We start from the raw sequence: 17,445 nt of genomic DNA on the forward strand, positions 1-17,445 counted from the left end.
TAATAACAGTATAAGTATGTAAATCTACATATATTAATGGCAAAAGCTCGTTTCGCAACTCAATGCTTCACTTATCTATTTTGCATATGCTGATATATATTCACGTAGGCTAACAAAAATAATAAAAACTGTGCAGATATTGCTAGACACACATTGCCAAAGTTTATTAAATATTTGACACAGAATTCTATGAGTGCACCGACTGATCATGAACGACAACCAACAGCTTATTCATTGTGCCAAAGTTTGTGGAACAGCGAACACGTACATATTGGTGATCGCCTTCAATTCTGTTATTCTTCTAAATTTGCAACTTTCGCATTTTCGTTGCATTTGCCATACTAAATTATTGAATAGAAGCAGTAATCAACGGCAAACATGTTATCGAGGCATTTAAAGCAAATTGATCACATCGGTTGGCGTCATTTGGGCGTTTCAAGGGTACGAACTTTTGCAGCAGAAGTAGAGTATAAGGTAGCTGTGATTAAATGCATAATATTTTCACTTTAATTTGTATTTCTTAAATTACTTATTGCCCTATATTTTATTTTTAGCAAAACAATACAAACGATGTGGACTTGGAGAACGCACGGCCGTACTCAGAAGTGCCTGGGCCAAGTAAATTCGAATTGATACGTTTATTCATGCCTGGAGGTAAGCGGTAATCATTATGTCTATAAGTATATTGTTTTTATATGAATTTGTAAAGTGTTGGCACTCCAGGTTGTTGATTTCATTAAATTTTTAAATGCCAAAAGGTTAATTTCTATACAGTACTTACATCTTTAATCCATAGGTTAGAAAGGTTTCTCGATTTGAAATTTTTACATTTTTAGTTCTATTCACTTAATGATAATTGGTAAGTCCTTAAAGTGGTGAGAGATATAAAATTTTACATGGTGTTTTTGAGACGTATGGTTTTTAACGGGGCAATACTTTCTTGAATTTGGTTTTTTGACAGCTGTTATTGATTCATACTAAATTTTGTTTGCCATTTCATAACAAACAGACTTACCTTGAAACAACGTTTGAAAATTGTGCAAATTTATTATTATTACCAAAACAAGGAAAAAGTCGTGCGATTTAACACCACAGTCTGCAAGCAAAACGAAAATCATTACTATCAGTTATCCACATCGGTCACCTAATTTCGTTAAGATATCTTACACATTAACTGATATATACACTGTAAAGCCAACCGGAAGTTTGAAATTATTATGTTAGGTCTGTGGGGCAGTAAAAGGAAGTAGTTACCCGACATCTTGATCTCATTTTGACAACTTTACATCATTAGGTGGCATACCACAACTACGCCTACTTTCCATATAACTCAATTATAAATAAGTTTATTTGACACAAGAATAATTAACTCAAGCATTAACTTGCAAAAATATCAAGGGACATAGATTACTTCTGATATGGTACTTCATCATTTTATTTCAGGTTTATTTTCCAAAAAACCATTTTTTACTGCCATTCGGGAAATGGAAAAGACATATGGACAGCTTTTTCGCTTTCCCGGCATATTTGACAAGCCCGAATTTGTAATCGATTTAAACCCCACGGATTATTCGATTATTTTTCGTAATGAAGGGTCATGGCCTGATCGCCGAGTTTTCGAAACAACCGTCTACCATCGTGAAAAACATCGGCCCGAATTGTTTCAGGGCGTCGAGGGTATTATATCCACGTGAGTATCACATACTCATACATATTATATTTCGTATATTTTTTCAATATTTTAAAACAGCTCTGGCGAGAAATGGGCGAAAATGCGTACGGCTGTAAATCCAATATTGATGCAACCGAAAAATGCCAAACTGTACTTGAATACGCTATTGGAGATTAATAATGAGTTCTTAGAAAGGTAAGTCGAATAAGTGTACGAATTGAAAATTCTCATGAAACTAAATTTTATTTACTTACGCTCTGCTGCTAGAATACGGTACATACGCGATCCCAGTACATTGGAAGTGCCCGGCAATTTCCTTGATGATATTAATCGCCTCGCTTTTGAGGGCATCGCAGGCATTGCACTAAATACAAGACTCGGTTTGATACAAAAAAATCGGGATGCGGCCGAGAGTGAAACGATCATGAAGTGCGTACGGAATTTCTTTGTACTCTCCGAAGAGCTGGAGATTAAACCTTCCATATGGAAGTATTTGAAAACTCCGAAATTCTATAAAATGATGAAGACCATGGACACGATGACGGACATCTGCAATAAGTACATTAACGAAGCGCTAAAGCGTATTGAACACGACAGCGATGGCAACCTCACATCGGAGCTGGGCAAGGAGAAGAGTGTGCTGGAGAAATTAGTGCGCATTAATAAGAAATTCGCCGTGGTAATGGCACTGGATATGATGTTAGCTGGCATTGATACGGTAAGTAAGCGCTCTTAATTGTGAGAGGGTTTCGTATAAATTTAATAATACTTTCTGCGCCCACAGACCAGCTCTACTTTGACCGGCATATTGCTATGCATTGCAAAGAACCCGGATAAACAAAAAAAGCTATTTGAAGAAATTCAGACAATATTACCAGTAAAGGAATCGGAACTTACAACTGAAAATATGCAAAATCTGCCTTACCTGCGTGCCTGCATCAAAGAGGGCATACGCTGCTATCCCATCATACCGGGTACGGTGCGTCGTTTGCCCAAAGATGTGGTACTGAGCGGCTATCGTATACCTGCCGGTACCGACATCTCCATCGGCGCCAATCTTTTGATGCATGATGAACGTTATGTGCCGCAGCCGGATAAGTTCATACCGGAGCGTTGGCTGCGTAACGATCAATCCGCCCAAGCTTTGGAGGGACAAATTACTAATCCATTTTTGTATGTACCCTTCGGCTTTGGTCCACGCAGTTGTGTGGGCAAGCGTATCGTTAATTTGGAACTAGAAATCACTTTGGCACGTTTGGTGCGAAATTTCAAAATTGAATTTAACTACCCGGCCGAGAATGCATTCGCTATGAAGTTTATGAGCGTGCCGCAAATACCGCTTAAATTCAAATTTATCGAGAGAGGAGCGTAGTCTTGTAGTGTAGTAATATGTTTATAAAACACATTAAGCCCTGAAAAGAAAATTACTTAACAAATATTAAAAAAAGTATACTTATTTTCGAACAGATATTAACAGTTATATCAAGTATAAAAATATTTTTGTATTCATCGAAATTTTGATATAAATATAATATCAATAAAAATATATTTTTTAAATACAATCAAACTATAATGGAATAAATTAATACCAAATTGATCGAGTCCAACAAACTGGCTCCCGAAAATATTTGATTGTCACAATATGCAGGGAATACACAAAAGGAATTGATATTTTTAGTATAAATTTTTTACAATTCGTAAAAGGAGAATCCGCTTCCTCTCGGTCAGGATTTCTGCCCTTGTAGTCATTTCAAAACCAAAACAATGCCGGATTCTTGATAGTAAAAATGTCGATATCTTATGAACCAAAAGACTGAAAAAATTCATAAAATGTCGGTCCATCAAAAAATGGTATACTATTTCACCAATTTACTTTTATGATCTTCCTTCTCCTCCTCCTTTTAGGGAGCTATTTTTGAATAATATCGAAATATGAAAAAATTAATTAAGATTTTTTGCAATTTTCTAGATTTGAGCGCCTTCCTAACTGGCACGAATTAATGAAAACATGTATTAAAGTACATATATTATATACAAATATGAATATGGAAATATTTACTAAAGAAACTTTGCAAACTAAAGTAATAAAGCAAAGTTAGTAATTTATTAGTAAAACCAATCTTTCGGGTGTAACCGTACATTTCATACGCTTGCAACTTACAAGGATCAAAGCCGGGAAAATACTTTCAGATGTTGGCAAAACTTTATTTTAAAAAATTGCGAAAGAATTCAACATTAATTGGATTACAATCAAATTTTGTATTTTATTAAGTTATATTTTAGGTAATACACACATTTTGCATATTGAATTGATGTGGAAAATGTCAACCAGAGACACGAAATTCTCTGTTAGGCATATGAGATTTATACCAAGGTATACACCAATTCCATACATATTCAGTGGTAAACCACATAACTTTCAGGGAAACTTGTCCATTTAATTTCACTAAAATATCATACGTTTTGACCAACCTGTACGGTTTAAAGTCAGGAAAGTCGGAAATCATTTGATATGTTATACTGGGGGCCGAGAAAGAGACATGCTGATTCCATTAATTTGGGCATTGCTCAGGTATACTTGAGCACATATTTTCAAGCGATTTTATAAATGACTGAATGACATAATCGTCATAAGCCTTGTTAGAAAAACGAAAATTATTATATGTAGTAGATTGGAGTGGTTGTAATTCGTATATGTGGTATAAGGCCAACTAGCAGTTTGAATATTGACCCGATTTTATCTATTTTTGGCAATTCCACATACTATTAACATGTCACGGACTAACAATACGCTCCCTCGGTTTCATTAAGGCACACTTACCAACTCAATAAATGGTATATGAACTAAAGTCAGCCGGATTTTAACTATTTTAGGCACAAAGATACATTGTTATTAGTAAAACACGCTCTCTTGTTTTCACTTAGATAACCCACATATTGGCCGATATATGCGGTATAAAGTAAACCGTAAGTTCGAAAATCTAAAATTCGCTAAGAGAACTTCATCCGATTGAACCCATTTTTGACATACAGCATACTGTTATCAGGAAAGGATTGAAACGAATTAATTTGAAACGAATCAATATCATATCTCATAGATTGAACGACATTTTCAATAAAATGTTCCCCGTAAGAACTGGGGGGACTAATATTCGGTATCTGGGGGCTTGAACAGTTGTAGCCCTATTTTGACAATTTTTAGTCATAAGAAGGCCTCCTTTAAGCGAACTATTTAGTCGAAATTTTATCACGATACATTCCTTGGTGCTTGATTTGCATGCTGGAAAGGGGAAGAATCAGATGGAATTTAAAATTGTGTTATATGGAAAGTAGGCGGGGTTGTAATCTGATTTCGCCCATTTTCGCACTGGGACCCAGAAATGTCAAACTTGGTCGATATCGGTCGAATAGGTTATGAGATATGGGTTTTCAGATAAATATGCGGTGTGCCACAGCCATCATCTTATTTGGACCCCGGCTCCTATAATGCCCTCTTCTGTTATCTCGGGTGTAAAATTTTATGTTTCTGCCGTATTTATATCATATATTGATTTATCGCGCTTTTAGAAATTTTTAACGGATTCACCCATTTTTACTACAAGTATGTAGGTAACAATGGTTGGTAACGACGATTTTTTAAATTTCAACCCGCAAGTGCCCCTTTGCTATTGCGATTCCCTGTACTAAATTAAGTTTAGTACCTTTATTTAGTGCTTAGTGATAGCACTGTATAGGTTTTTAATTTAATGGCGTTTTATGCTCCATTTTTACTCAAGTTACAGTTTGCATGAACAAACAGACAGACGGACAGACATCTGGATTTCAACTCGTCTTGTAATCCTGATCATTTATATATGTATGTATATAACTCGATATTTATCTCGATTAGTTTTTGGTGATACAAACAGACGTTAGGTGAACAAAACTATTATACTCTGTAACAACATGTTGCGCTTCTTAATAGGAATAGTTTCAAGCAATGCAGTATAGTGGAATTCAATTTTAAAAATGTTATTAATAATAAAAAGCTCTGATTAGAGCTTTCATAATGCAAGGCATAACACAGGGCATACTACATTTTTAGGCTGATTAAAATATTTTCACTACGAAATAGTGAATCGCCGAAACGCGTTAGTGATCAGTAGCATTTCTCTCTGCAAACAAGTTTTCAGGTATTTTTAATGCATGTCGCATAATAAACATTTTTAGTTTAATTAATAACAACAAAACACTCAAAATGTTATCGCGCTATCTAACTAAATGCAATACAATAGTTGGGCGTTTGTTCAGTTCAACGACTTTTAGGGGATATACAACAGCTGTGGAGCAAGCTCAGGTAAATTATGATTATTATTTTATTGCTATTAAAGGTTTATCAATGAAGTTTTTATGGTTATAGAACTTTTAATTCAACTCAAGCATAGAAAAATCACTGAAATTAACAAAATTTTACGGCACTTAGAGTTTGATAATACATTTGGGCATATAATCACCGTGACGGTATATTACAAAAACAAACTTTAGACCACTTATCCCAGACAGATTAACGGTATTAATGATGCCGTAACTGTTTTATCATGGGTCTATGATTTCACGGCCAGAAGTGAGCTGACGGAGTCAAATCACATAACTAATTAAGCCTTAGACATGTTAACCAAATCAGATAGTAATATTTCCTGGAAACCAGGAAAACTGGAGAGTGCATTAGGAGTTGTTTACACTTTAAATACAACAATTTTGTATATTTATGCATGTACTACCGCAGAAATGCCCCTCATTGCTGCACATAATTTGACAGTAAGATAAAATCATGATTCAATGATAAAAGGTTGAGTACCTTTAAACCAGTTGATGGGCTCTATTTTTATGACTCAAAAAGAAGTCTAGTTTCTAACAAAACAACCTCATATCATAAGTTTTTTGAAATCCATATCAAATACATTTGAAAGATTTTTCTATAGAAATATATTCCTCAATAACAACACTTTATAATTGACCTTAAACAAGTTTACATATTTTTCATATAATTGCTTTTAATTTAAAGGAAAATGAAGGAGCTTCTACTTCGAATAATTGGGAAAATGCGCGTCCATATTCAGAGCTACCTGGGCCAAGCATATATGAAATAATTCGTGGATCTTTACCCGGAGGTAGGAAAGTGTATTTATATGAAATGTATGTGTATGAATATGAAAAAAGCCTATTCGATATATTCTTAAGCTCATGGTTGTTCATTACGTTTTCTTCTCAATTTTGTATATATTGAAATATCTATTTAATATCAATTTCAGGTGTGTTCTATAAGAAAACCACATTTATTGAAGTAATTACAACAATGAAACGAATATATGGCGACATCTATCGATTTCCTTCCATGTTTGGGAGACCAGAAACGGTAATGAATTTTAATCCAAATGATTATCCAATAATATTTCGAAACGAGGGTATTTGGCCAGAACGCCGTACTTTCGAAACCTTAATTTATCATCGTAGGGTGCATAGAGAAGATTTCTTTCGAGGCATGGGTGGACTATTGACAACGTAAATTTATTGTATTGTAAATAAAAATCCATCGCACATCTAAATGATTTCTAAATACATTTTTAGAACTGGCGAAGAATGGGCAAAAATACGTACCGCCGTTAATCCGGTTCTAATGCAACCCAAAAATGCCAGACTCTACTTAAACACGTTATTGGAAGTTAACGATGAATTTCTCGAAAGGTTGATGCAATAAGTTATTATAAAGTTAAGGAAAATATTCATCTCATAAATTCGTTTAAGAATACGTCATATACGCGATCCTTTAACACTCGAAGTTCCCGATGACTTTCATGACGATATTAATCGCCTCACTTTGGAAGGCGTTGTGAGCATTGCACTAAACACTCGTTTAGGAATAATACATAAAAGTCGCGATAGTCTGGAAAGTAAAACACTGTTAAAAGAAATTCGTAATTTTTTCGCATTGTCGGAAGAAGTAGAAGTCAACATACCCATTTGGAAGATAATCAAAACACCGAAGTTTTATCAACTGATGAAAACATTGGACATGCTTATATATATAGTACTATGCAACAAATATATTGATGAAGCGCTAATAAGAATCGATTTGGATAGTGAGGGGAAATTCACCTCAGAGATGGGCAAGGAAAAAAGTGTTTTAGAGAAACTACTACGCATTGATCGCAGAATTGCTGTGGTTATGGCTTTGGATATGATGATGGCTGGCGTCGATACAGTAAGTTCACCACAACTCAATCAGGTGGTTAAGAAAATATTTCAAATATTATTTTCTCTTTAACACAGACAAGTTCCACCTTAACGGGCATTTTATTTTGCATTGCTAAAAATCCGGACAAACAACAGAAACTTTTCGAGGAACTCAAAAGCATTTTGCCAAATAAAGACTCCCATTTGACTGTAGAGAATATGCAAAATCTTCCATATCTACGCGCTTGTATTAAGGAAGGCATGCGCTATCATCCCAGTCTTGCTGGCACAATTCGTCAGCTGCCCAACGATGTTGTGCTGAGCGGATATCGCATTCCGGCCGGTACTGATGTTTCGGTTAGTTCCAATTTGCTGTTACGCAATGAGAAATTTGTAGTAGAGCCAAATAAATATATACCAGAGCGTTGGCTGCGGAATGACATCGAGGGTAAAAAATATCAACTCAATAACGCATTTGTGTTTCTTCCCTTCGGATTCGGTCCACGCAGTTGTGTGGGTAAACGAATTGTGGACCTAGAATTGGAGGTAACTTTGGCGCGTTTGGTGCGCAATTTCTTGATTGAGTTTAATTATTCAACGGAAAATGCTTTTACACAGAAGCTCATTTTCATACCAACTATACCACTGAAGTTCAGATTCGAAGAAAGAAAGGAGTGAAGATCGGATGATTAATTTAAACGAATAATATAGTAAAGTAAAGTAATTTTTAAAATCGTTTTATGAAACGTTTTGCTTATAAGTTTCTATGAGTAGAATATGTTTGTAGGTATAAGCAAAGATAATTAAGGCTCAATATGTAGAATATGTATACCAATAAAATTTAATTGTAACTACATTTATAGTACAGTTAAAATTGCATAAATAGATCGTAGAGTAAATCAAATACATATATATCAACATTTGAAAGTGAGAGAATTAAATATATTAAGTGGATATAAGAAAGGAGAAGACTTTCGATACATACGTATACAATATATATCTATATATATTTTAGATGACAACCATGTTTTTGTTCCTAACTCAATCTCGCGTTAGTCTTATATATATTTAGGCCAGTGTTTGCTTTAATTTTTTTTTTAGATTTAGGAAACCTCACTTATTCAGAATAATATTATCCCCATTTATCTCTTAAATCTGATATCAAAACTTTTTGGCGGATTGATTCAATAAGTGATGTTAGTTCACGTTCACATTGAGAGAAACCTTGGGAAGAGTAATACTAGTGTAATCTCCATCTTTGGAAATGACAGCAGTTGCATTTAAGTTCGAATGGTACCAAATGTACGTTCCATTTCAAGCTTTGCACACCCCTAAACCTTTGTAGACTAGTTTTCGTTAGACGATCTTTCAATTATGAGCAATTTGTTGTAGTTAATATGCCCTTACAGCATTCCTAGAACTATTCTGTCTACTTCCTTTTATTAAAAAAAAAACACTATTTTTGTGCGTTGTTGAAATAACTATTGTATGTATAAGGATCATATCTAAAAACCGAAAAAAGTCGAGCGACTCATTTTTTTGATACTTTAAAATGTTAGCTATATAGATCAACTTTATTTTCAAGTCGTTCAAAAATCATTTAGCGATTTTTTTAATATAATATATTCGTTTACCACGTTCCTATTTGGACTTCTAGTTCGTTCATCGTTTTCGGTACTCATATAAACTGTACGAAATATGATAAGCCAAAAACGCGGATAACACTCTTCAAGTCACTTTTTTGGTATCAGTGTTTTTTGTTTATTATTTTCTGCTCAAAATATTATATATTTCATTAGCACAGGAATCTCTTCTTTTCTACTTTTTGTTTTCAAGATATTAAATCTTCGTCACTCAAAATGTTATACATCACGAATCAGTTAGCTATTAAAGGTCAGGTCTAACTGCAACTCATTTTTATTCAATTCTTGTAGCTCGAAGCTTTTCCATTTCCCTGGTATCTATGTATGCATAGATATGTATTTATTTGAATTCATGCAGTGTACAAATGCACTGATAACAAAGAGTACACGCACAATAAACACGCTTTGACGTCTATCAGTTTGGTGAAAGATAAGATTATAAATTAATTATATATATATAATAATTATATTTATATAAATATAAATTAATTTGTACAAACATTCGTTTTTTTATATTTCATATTTGTATTAATTGATTTTATATTAGAAATTTTTATAAAGCGACCGAAAATATTGAAACTGCGATATCAGTGCTTTAACCCCTGGTACAGCGCTGTATTACCTAAAAATAATCGAATCACTAGTACTCAGAGACCACTTTATATATTACATACAAACTGGTTATTATTTTAATTTTATAAATAGTTTCGATATCTTTATAACCCGACGAAGTTGGGAAGGAAACGTTAGAGACCTCTTACAATGCATAAGTCTGCATATACGCGAATGAGTCGCTCAGTTTTTGAGATATCAATCCGAAATTTTGCACATGTCCATTCATTCCTAATAAGCTGCTTACTTATCGGAATTGCCAATATCGGACCACCGTAGGATGTAGCTGACATACAAATTGATCAATGAAGTACTTGTGGGGAAACCTTTTTTATTTGATGAGATGTGGCACGATCTATTGTCAAAGGCAACGGTACAACCTCCCAATATATTGTTCTGAAACATTTTCTGAGATATTTAAATCAAATTTGAATTTTTCGACAGCGGTAAAATGATGAATGTGCTAACTTATTTAGGTTAAGATTCACTTAAAAGTAGATATTGCGGTTCACACTTAATATTTAACTAAGCCAAGATGACACGTGACCTACAGTATATGTTAGGTTAATTCAGTAGTAACAGTAAAAATTACTGTAGGCTTAAAACCAGTCTGTATGCAATAGTTTTAGATATTTTTAATTCCTGCTACTGATTCAAGTAATAGTTGTACAAAATGTAGAGCTTTTTTCTGAGAAAGTCCAGTAGAACTAATCAAACCAAATAATACACAACAACCGATCCACTAGTGGGACAGTCGCACATACGGCAAAGCATGAGCTTTCACAAGAGTGCTTACTAAATATTCACTTAAGATTGCACTACATGTATATACAGCTATTTGCTACACCTTAATAAGCTGTGACGCCGATTTTTTGCTGAGATGTTTGATAACGCTGCAGTTTCTTCGAATCACATTTCACAGCGGCAAGAAATTTGTTGTTCAAAAAGCTCAATCGTTAATCAGGTAGTTGAGCGTTATGCTGATAATAATAAATAACGACTAACAAGCAATTTACAAGCGTATATTTATGCATAGCTGTTTAGTTAGTTTTCAAACGCGGTGATGTTAAGTTTGCTTTTTATACTTTCCAAATAGTATATACCGGTAGTTGGCTTGGTGTTTTGATAATATAATTATAAAATAAAATAAGTTCATTACAAAGCGTTCTTCTTCTTACTAAAATGTTATCTCGTTGTTTAATACAATATAATGAAGCTTTTGGACATTCGTTGGGTGCAACATTTTTGAGGAAATATGCGACAGCATTACCACAACAGCAGGTAACATTTTAGTGTATAATCTCTGCTTAATAATAAGTACACAAATTAAAGATGATTTAAATAATAATAATAATCTAAATATTAAATAATTCATGTATTTGTTCTATTGTATCACAAAGCTAATCACAAGTGCTAAAATAATGTATAGTTTTATGTTAACTCTGCTATGAATAGAGAGACTGAAAACGGTTGTCACCGAGGAACAGAAATAAAGTGCAACCGCTTTTGGTTATGGAGGAGATACAATTTAATGATCAAACTAATAAAATCATAACATATACTTAAAACAAAACAAATTTTAAATTCCAGTTCAGTGATACAGTATCGACAACGACTAACTTGGAAAATGCGCGCCCATTTAAAGAGTTACCCGGACCAAGTAAATATGAAATTGTTCGTGGGTTTATGTTGGGAGGTAAATAAAAATAATTTATGTTTCGAAATATAATTGTATATAGTAATCAGGATATAGTATTGTGTTAAACAATGTATAGATGTGTTTTTAGAAAGATGTGGATTTTTTTATAAACTGTCTAAATAAACTTATTTGTTTGACATTTATGTTAAAAAGGGTTTCAACTAGGGATACAGCAAACCATACAAAATAATAAGCCATCACTTTTTTAGAACAAACTTTTGGTGATTTAATCTGTTAAACTAGTTTTTGAAATGGCACGTCAATGACCTAAAAAAATGAAACAATGAAAAGTGCATATTCGCTTCTGTCAATACTTTTCCGGGCATACTGGAAAAAGTGACACAAAATTTAGCAAGAAATCCGAAATATTGAGATTTTATTACCTTTTTGTGTAATTTAGTTAATATACTAATTCTATACCCTTAACCTTACCTTTTACAAAGAATAATACTCCACTCAGCATATGTACAATTTTCCCTGCACCTGATTTGGATTATATAATATAAATACTCGCTCTAAGAAATATGTGTTCTAGCGATTGTGTTGTGAAAAATGTTGATCTTATGATATGATAAATTTCCAATCAAGAAGTTATACATTTGAAAATAACTAACAAAAATGAATTTAAAATGAACTACGAGACCTTTCAGACAGAGAGATTTCGGATTGTTGTTTTTACTTAATTAAATATTGGAGAAAAAAGTTCGAGCAGCAATTAGTTAGTTTTTGTTCAATGTTGAACAACAATATTGACATTCACTCATGCCACCAGATGCTACTTTGTCCGGAGTAGGCCAATTAAAATTAAACATGTAGGGAAGATATAAGTTCGGGTGTAACCGAACATTTTATACTCTCGCAATTTGCAAAGATGGTTAAAGGTGAATGAATTTCAATACTAGACCTTACAGATTGGCCGATATTTTCAAAACAAATATGCCATATGCACTGGGGTCTAAATTTTTGAGGTCTGGGTGAAAAGTTATAGTCCGATTTCGAAAATTTTCGTGCGTAAGATCAAATACCTTGAGGACACTATTACCAATTTATTATTTACAAAGTTTTTTTTCTGATGACTTCACTCATGTTTTATTTTTTTTGTTAGATGGGAAGTAGGCGTGGTTGTTATCCCCCTAGATCTCTTAGTGGATCTAACACCCTATTTTACTATAAACCAGGTAAGGCTTGTCTGTCAGGAGGTGGAAAAGGAGAATACTATTAAAAATATTATACGCGAGCTTAAGGCTCAATAGGGAAAGAATAGCAACTACCGGCCGAGAGTTTATTGAGGACGTGTCGGAGGTTGTATTGATAAAACTTTTCGTACTGATGAACTTCATCAGAAGCACGAGGTGGTTCAGAGAGGAGCCAAAAGAGTAAGGGGACTTTAATCACGTTGGTATCACAGTGGGCCTCATACAGGCTTACGTGCGTCATTACACAGCCACCCTACCTATATGAAACCATTTAGAGGCGGGATCACGCACACCTTTAAACAATTATGAGCCCACACGTGTCCCTCACTACAGCAATTCTGTGTACCAAATTACATTCTTATTAATGCACTTAAAAATACACTTCACAGGTTTTCATTTAATGGCGTTTTGTGGGCGGGGCAGTAATCCGATTACACCCACCTGCAATACCGAATTCCTTTGGGTGTCAAGGAACATATGCAGCTTGTTTCATGATATGATATTCATCACATTTTTCTCAATTTTTACTCAAGTTACCTCTTGTCCGTACAAACGGTCACACTGATTTTAACTCGTCTCGTCATCCTGATCATTTATATATATATAACTCCATTTCAAAAAGTTTTATCAGATACAAACAACCGTTAGGTAAACAAAACTATTAACTTTGTTGAAAGAATATAAAAATTTTTGGAACAATAAATTTCGTGCACCTGGATAATTTTCAAAGCACCTTCGTACTGTGTTAAAGTTTATCTTTAACGACCAGTTTATAAGGATTGCTTCAGATTGCGTACAAACTAAAAATTTCCTTGACTTACTCTTATAAAGATTTTATATAATACAAATCTTCAGGGGAGTTTTACAAAAAAACTTTTACGGAGGCAGTAGCACAACTCTCAGAAAAATATGGAAGACTCTTTCATTTCCCCGCTTTATTTGGCAAACCCGAAATGGTACTTGCACTCAATCCAGCCGACTATCCTATAATATTTCGCAATGAGGGTGTATGGCCCGATCGACGCCCACTCGACTCGTTTGCATATCATCGGCAAGTGCATCGGGGCGATATTTTTCAAGGCATAAACGGACTTATCACAACGTAATTAAAATCTCTTGAAAAACAACAATCAAATATTAATCGTGCATATGTTCATTGCAGATCTGGCGAAGTTTGGGCGAAAATGCGCACTGCGGTTAACCCAGTTTTAATGCAACCTAGGAATGCGCGATTATATCTAAACACAATACTTGAGATCAATGATGAATTTTTAGAAAGGTTGTATCAATATGCAAGAATTAATAGGGTTTCAGTTTTACATATTACTTTTAATGAACATTTTTACAGAATCCGCCACATACGCGATCCAATAACAAACGAGATGCCCGATGATTTTCATGACGATCTTAATCGTCTAACACTTGAAGGCATCGTCGGTGTGGCATTAAATACCCGTTTGGGTATGATACATAAGAATCGAGATTCTCCAGAATGTAAACAACTGTTGCAATCCATACGGGACTTTTTTGACCTCTCGGAAGATTTAGAAGTGAAACCATCAATTTGGAAAATTGTAAAAACACCGAAATTCTACAAATTAATGAAAACTTTGGACTTACTCGCAGATTTGTGCAACAAATATATAGATGAGGCGCTAAAACAAATTGAGATGGACAGTGATGGTAAATTTACCTCTGAGGTGGGCAAAGAAAAGAGTGTTTTAGAGAAGCTTTTGCGTATTGATCGTCGCATCGCCGCTGTTATGGCCCTAGATATGATGATGGCTGGTGTTGATACAGTAAGTACACCTTGGTGCAATACACTGGTTAAGAAAATAATTTCCTGCATTTTCATCACAGACAAGTTCCACCTTAACCGGCATATTATTTTGCATAGCCAAAAATCCGGACAAACAACGGAAATTGTTCGAGGAACTGAAGAAAATTTTGCCAAATAAAGAATCACGTTTGACTATAGAGAATATGCAAAATCTTCCCTATCTGCGCGCCTGCATTAAGGAAGGTATGCGCTATTACCCCATAATTTTGGGTACATTGCGTAGCTTACCCCATGATGTCGTATTGAGCGGTTATCGTATTCCTGCTGGTATCGATATCATGGTCAGCTCGAACTTATTATTGCGTAATGAAGAATTCGTAAAGGAGCCAAATAAATTCATACCGGAACGTTGGTTGCGCAATGACACCGAAGGTAAGAAATATCACATCGACAACCCGTTCGTGTTTCTACCTTTCGGTTTTGGTCCACGTAGCTGTGTGGGCAAGCGTATTGTAGACTTGGAATTAGAGATCACTTTGGCGCGTTTGATGCGTAATTTTGTGATTGAATTTAATTATTCAACAGAAAATGCTTTCATACCGAAACTGGTAAGCATGCCAGGTATTCCATTGAAATTTAAATTCGAGGAGAGGAACGAGTGAAGATTTATATATTTTATATTTAAATGTGACGCAAATATAAATATAAATAGATACATATGTATGAAGATTAGTTATTGTAATAAGTTATAACCAAATATATAAGTTGAATTCAAATATAGGAAGTTGTGTGGATTCCTATTTAGAAAGCATGTAAAAACATATTTCTTTCAATTTTTTTTCTCTTTAAACATTTTGGAATTTAGTTAATGTTAGGTAACACGTAACGTAATCAGCAGTAGTCTGTAAATTGTTTAGGATCAGATTTTGCACTAATAAATAAAAATATGTCGCGTGATGAGCTAAGTCGATTTAGATATGTGCGTTTTTATTTTTTATGTATCGATCCGAAATTTTACATACGTAACTTAATTCCCAAGAAACTGCCATTTGTCGGAACTGCTGATATCAGATCCTTGTAGCAAATAGCTTTTATTCAAACCAACCAATAAAAATCAAGATAAATTTCTTTTTATTCAGATGAAAAGGTTTTATTGTTTTTAGTCGGTTTTAGTTCAGACTGATCCCGCATGCATATTTCTGGAAACCTGAATACTATTAAGTCTTACACGCTATATTGTTTACGGAAATTTAAACCTTTGAAAATATACCAATATTAAAGTTTATAATTTCCCTCCAACATACGATACATACATATATTATATAATTAACGATATGGTAAACACATAGGAAATGATATCCTAAGATCTTACCATGCTATCCTTGTCACAGTTTTTTCGAATCTAAGAAAGAGCTGATCCACCAAAATGGAGATCCAAACACAAAATCCAAGCAACGAAGACCTGTCAATGGAAAATATACGTAAAAGTATATGTTATATAACCAAAAATTAAAAATGAATAAACAATAACGTAATATAATTTAATCACTTATTATAATATTACTTTTATTGTATATATCAGCAGAGTAAAGAAATTTTTATTATTTATTTTATTTGCTGCTAAAACATATGTTATCGCTAATAATTGCAATACAGCAGCTGCTGTCGGGCACTTCAACTTTTCACTGATCTTAAAATTCGAAAACACTTGTAGCGCCACACAAGTACTCACTTACATATATAAGTATATGTACTACTGATTAAATTGTATAAGGCACTTATTAATATTAATTATTTAATTAATATTTTACGCCATAACTAATTGATAAGTATTCAATTTTCTTGCAAACGCTGATCAAAACTAAATCGCAATCGCTGCGTATACGGTTTTAGTCATTTGCTCGGAATAAGTGATAGGAATAATGAATAAGAAAACGGTCATACATATTTTTACACCAGAAATACCCTCGCTAACTTCGGCAGTCCACTTTTACCCAAAGGTCTCGTTTTCAGTCTGATGGGTACATTATCAAATGTGTGAATCGGTCTATATATCTTGCATTTGGAGTATTTATTGATGACTTCTTCAAAACTGGTAACAAAAATAATATCACAAATTGTAGACTTGTTATATAGCTGACCACAGTTTTAAAGCAGATTAAACTATTTATATGTTTACTTGTATCCCAAAACAGTTTTCAAATAAAAATCATCTATCCTGTTCTTTCTGAGAGTTCTAAGACGAAACTTGCTTAATTTTCCCAAATTATATATGATGGAATCTGTCCTTAGTTGCTATAAATCATAGGTAGTGCTTTGTGGATTTAAAAATATCAGTAGCGTTAGAAGAAGAAGTTTCTCGAAAACGTTTAATCGCACATCTGATATTCCATAAGGAAGTATTTTGGGATGGTTGGGCACATTTTCGTGCGACCATCAAATCAGTAATAACGAATACAAATTCAACCAAATTTGTAGCCCTATCGCATTATTCGAATTTATCCAAGAAAAGCGAAGCCATATAATGTCGGTATATCTTGAAAATTATATCAAATACTTGCGATAGAAAATTGACTATGATAGACAGGTAACATGAGGAAACCCGAAAGAAAGGCCGTTATCAATTATCC

At 33.9% G+C, this 17,445-nt stretch overlaps 3 protein-coding genes across 4 annotated transcripts; all 3 read left to right on the plus strand.

The window, feature by feature from the left end:
• The first annotated feature begins 162 nt into the window (after positions 1-162).
• Positions 163-3,297, plus strand: LOC106622736 (probable cytochrome P450 12e1, mitochondrial). The gene is made up of 6 exons (XM_014242003.3): positions 163-474; positions 555-654; positions 1,444-1,690; positions 1,751-1,867; positions 1,940-2,390; positions 2,457-3,297. Exons 1-6 carry the CDS (start codon positions 379-381, stop codon positions 3,042-3,044), a joined length of 1,599 nt encoding a protein of 532 aa, XP_014097478.3. The 5' UTR covers positions 163-378; the 3' UTR covers positions 3,045-3,297.
• A 2,472-nt stretch (positions 3,298-5,769) lies between these two features.
• On the plus strand, positions 5,770-8,848 carry LOC106622732 (probable cytochrome P450 12e1, mitochondrial). Of its 2 annotated transcripts, XM_036356920.2 has the most exons (7): positions 5,770-6,008; positions 6,717-6,822; positions 6,964-7,213; positions 7,280-7,396; positions 7,457-7,913; positions 7,982-8,431; positions 8,504-8,848. In XM_036356920.2, the coding sequence occupies exons 1-7, from the start codon at positions 5,910-5,912 to the stop codon at positions 8,561-8,563; spliced, it is 1,539 nt and encodes a 512-aa protein (XP_036212813.2). In that variant the 5' UTR covers positions 5,770-5,909; the 3' UTR covers positions 8,564-8,848. The 2 variants fall into 2 exon arrangements, with proteins under 2 accessions (XP_036212813.2, XP_036212812.2); XM_036356919.2 differs by having other exon boundaries at positions 7,982-8,847.
• A 2,325-nt stretch (positions 8,849-11,173) lies between these two features.
• On the plus strand, positions 11,174-15,595 carry LOC106622731 (probable cytochrome P450 12e1, mitochondrial). The gene is made up of 6 exons (XM_014242000.3): positions 11,174-11,421; positions 11,731-11,836; positions 13,891-14,137; positions 14,198-14,314; positions 14,384-14,834; positions 14,896-15,595. The coding sequence occupies exons 1-6, from the start codon at positions 11,323-11,325 to the stop codon at positions 15,475-15,477; spliced, it is 1,602 nt and encodes a 533-aa protein (XP_014097475.2). The 5' UTR covers positions 11,174-11,322; the 3' UTR covers positions 15,478-15,595.
• The last annotated feature ends 1,850 nt before the right edge of the window (positions 15,596-17,445 follow it).

This window comes from Bactrocera oleae, chromosome 2 (assembly GCF_042242935.1).
Source record: "Bactrocera oleae isolate idBacOlea1 chromosome 2, idBacOlea1, whole genome shotgun sequence".
NCBI classification, from domain to species: domain Eukaryota; kingdom Metazoa; phylum Arthropoda; class Insecta; order Diptera; family Tephritidae; genus Bactrocera; species Bactrocera oleae.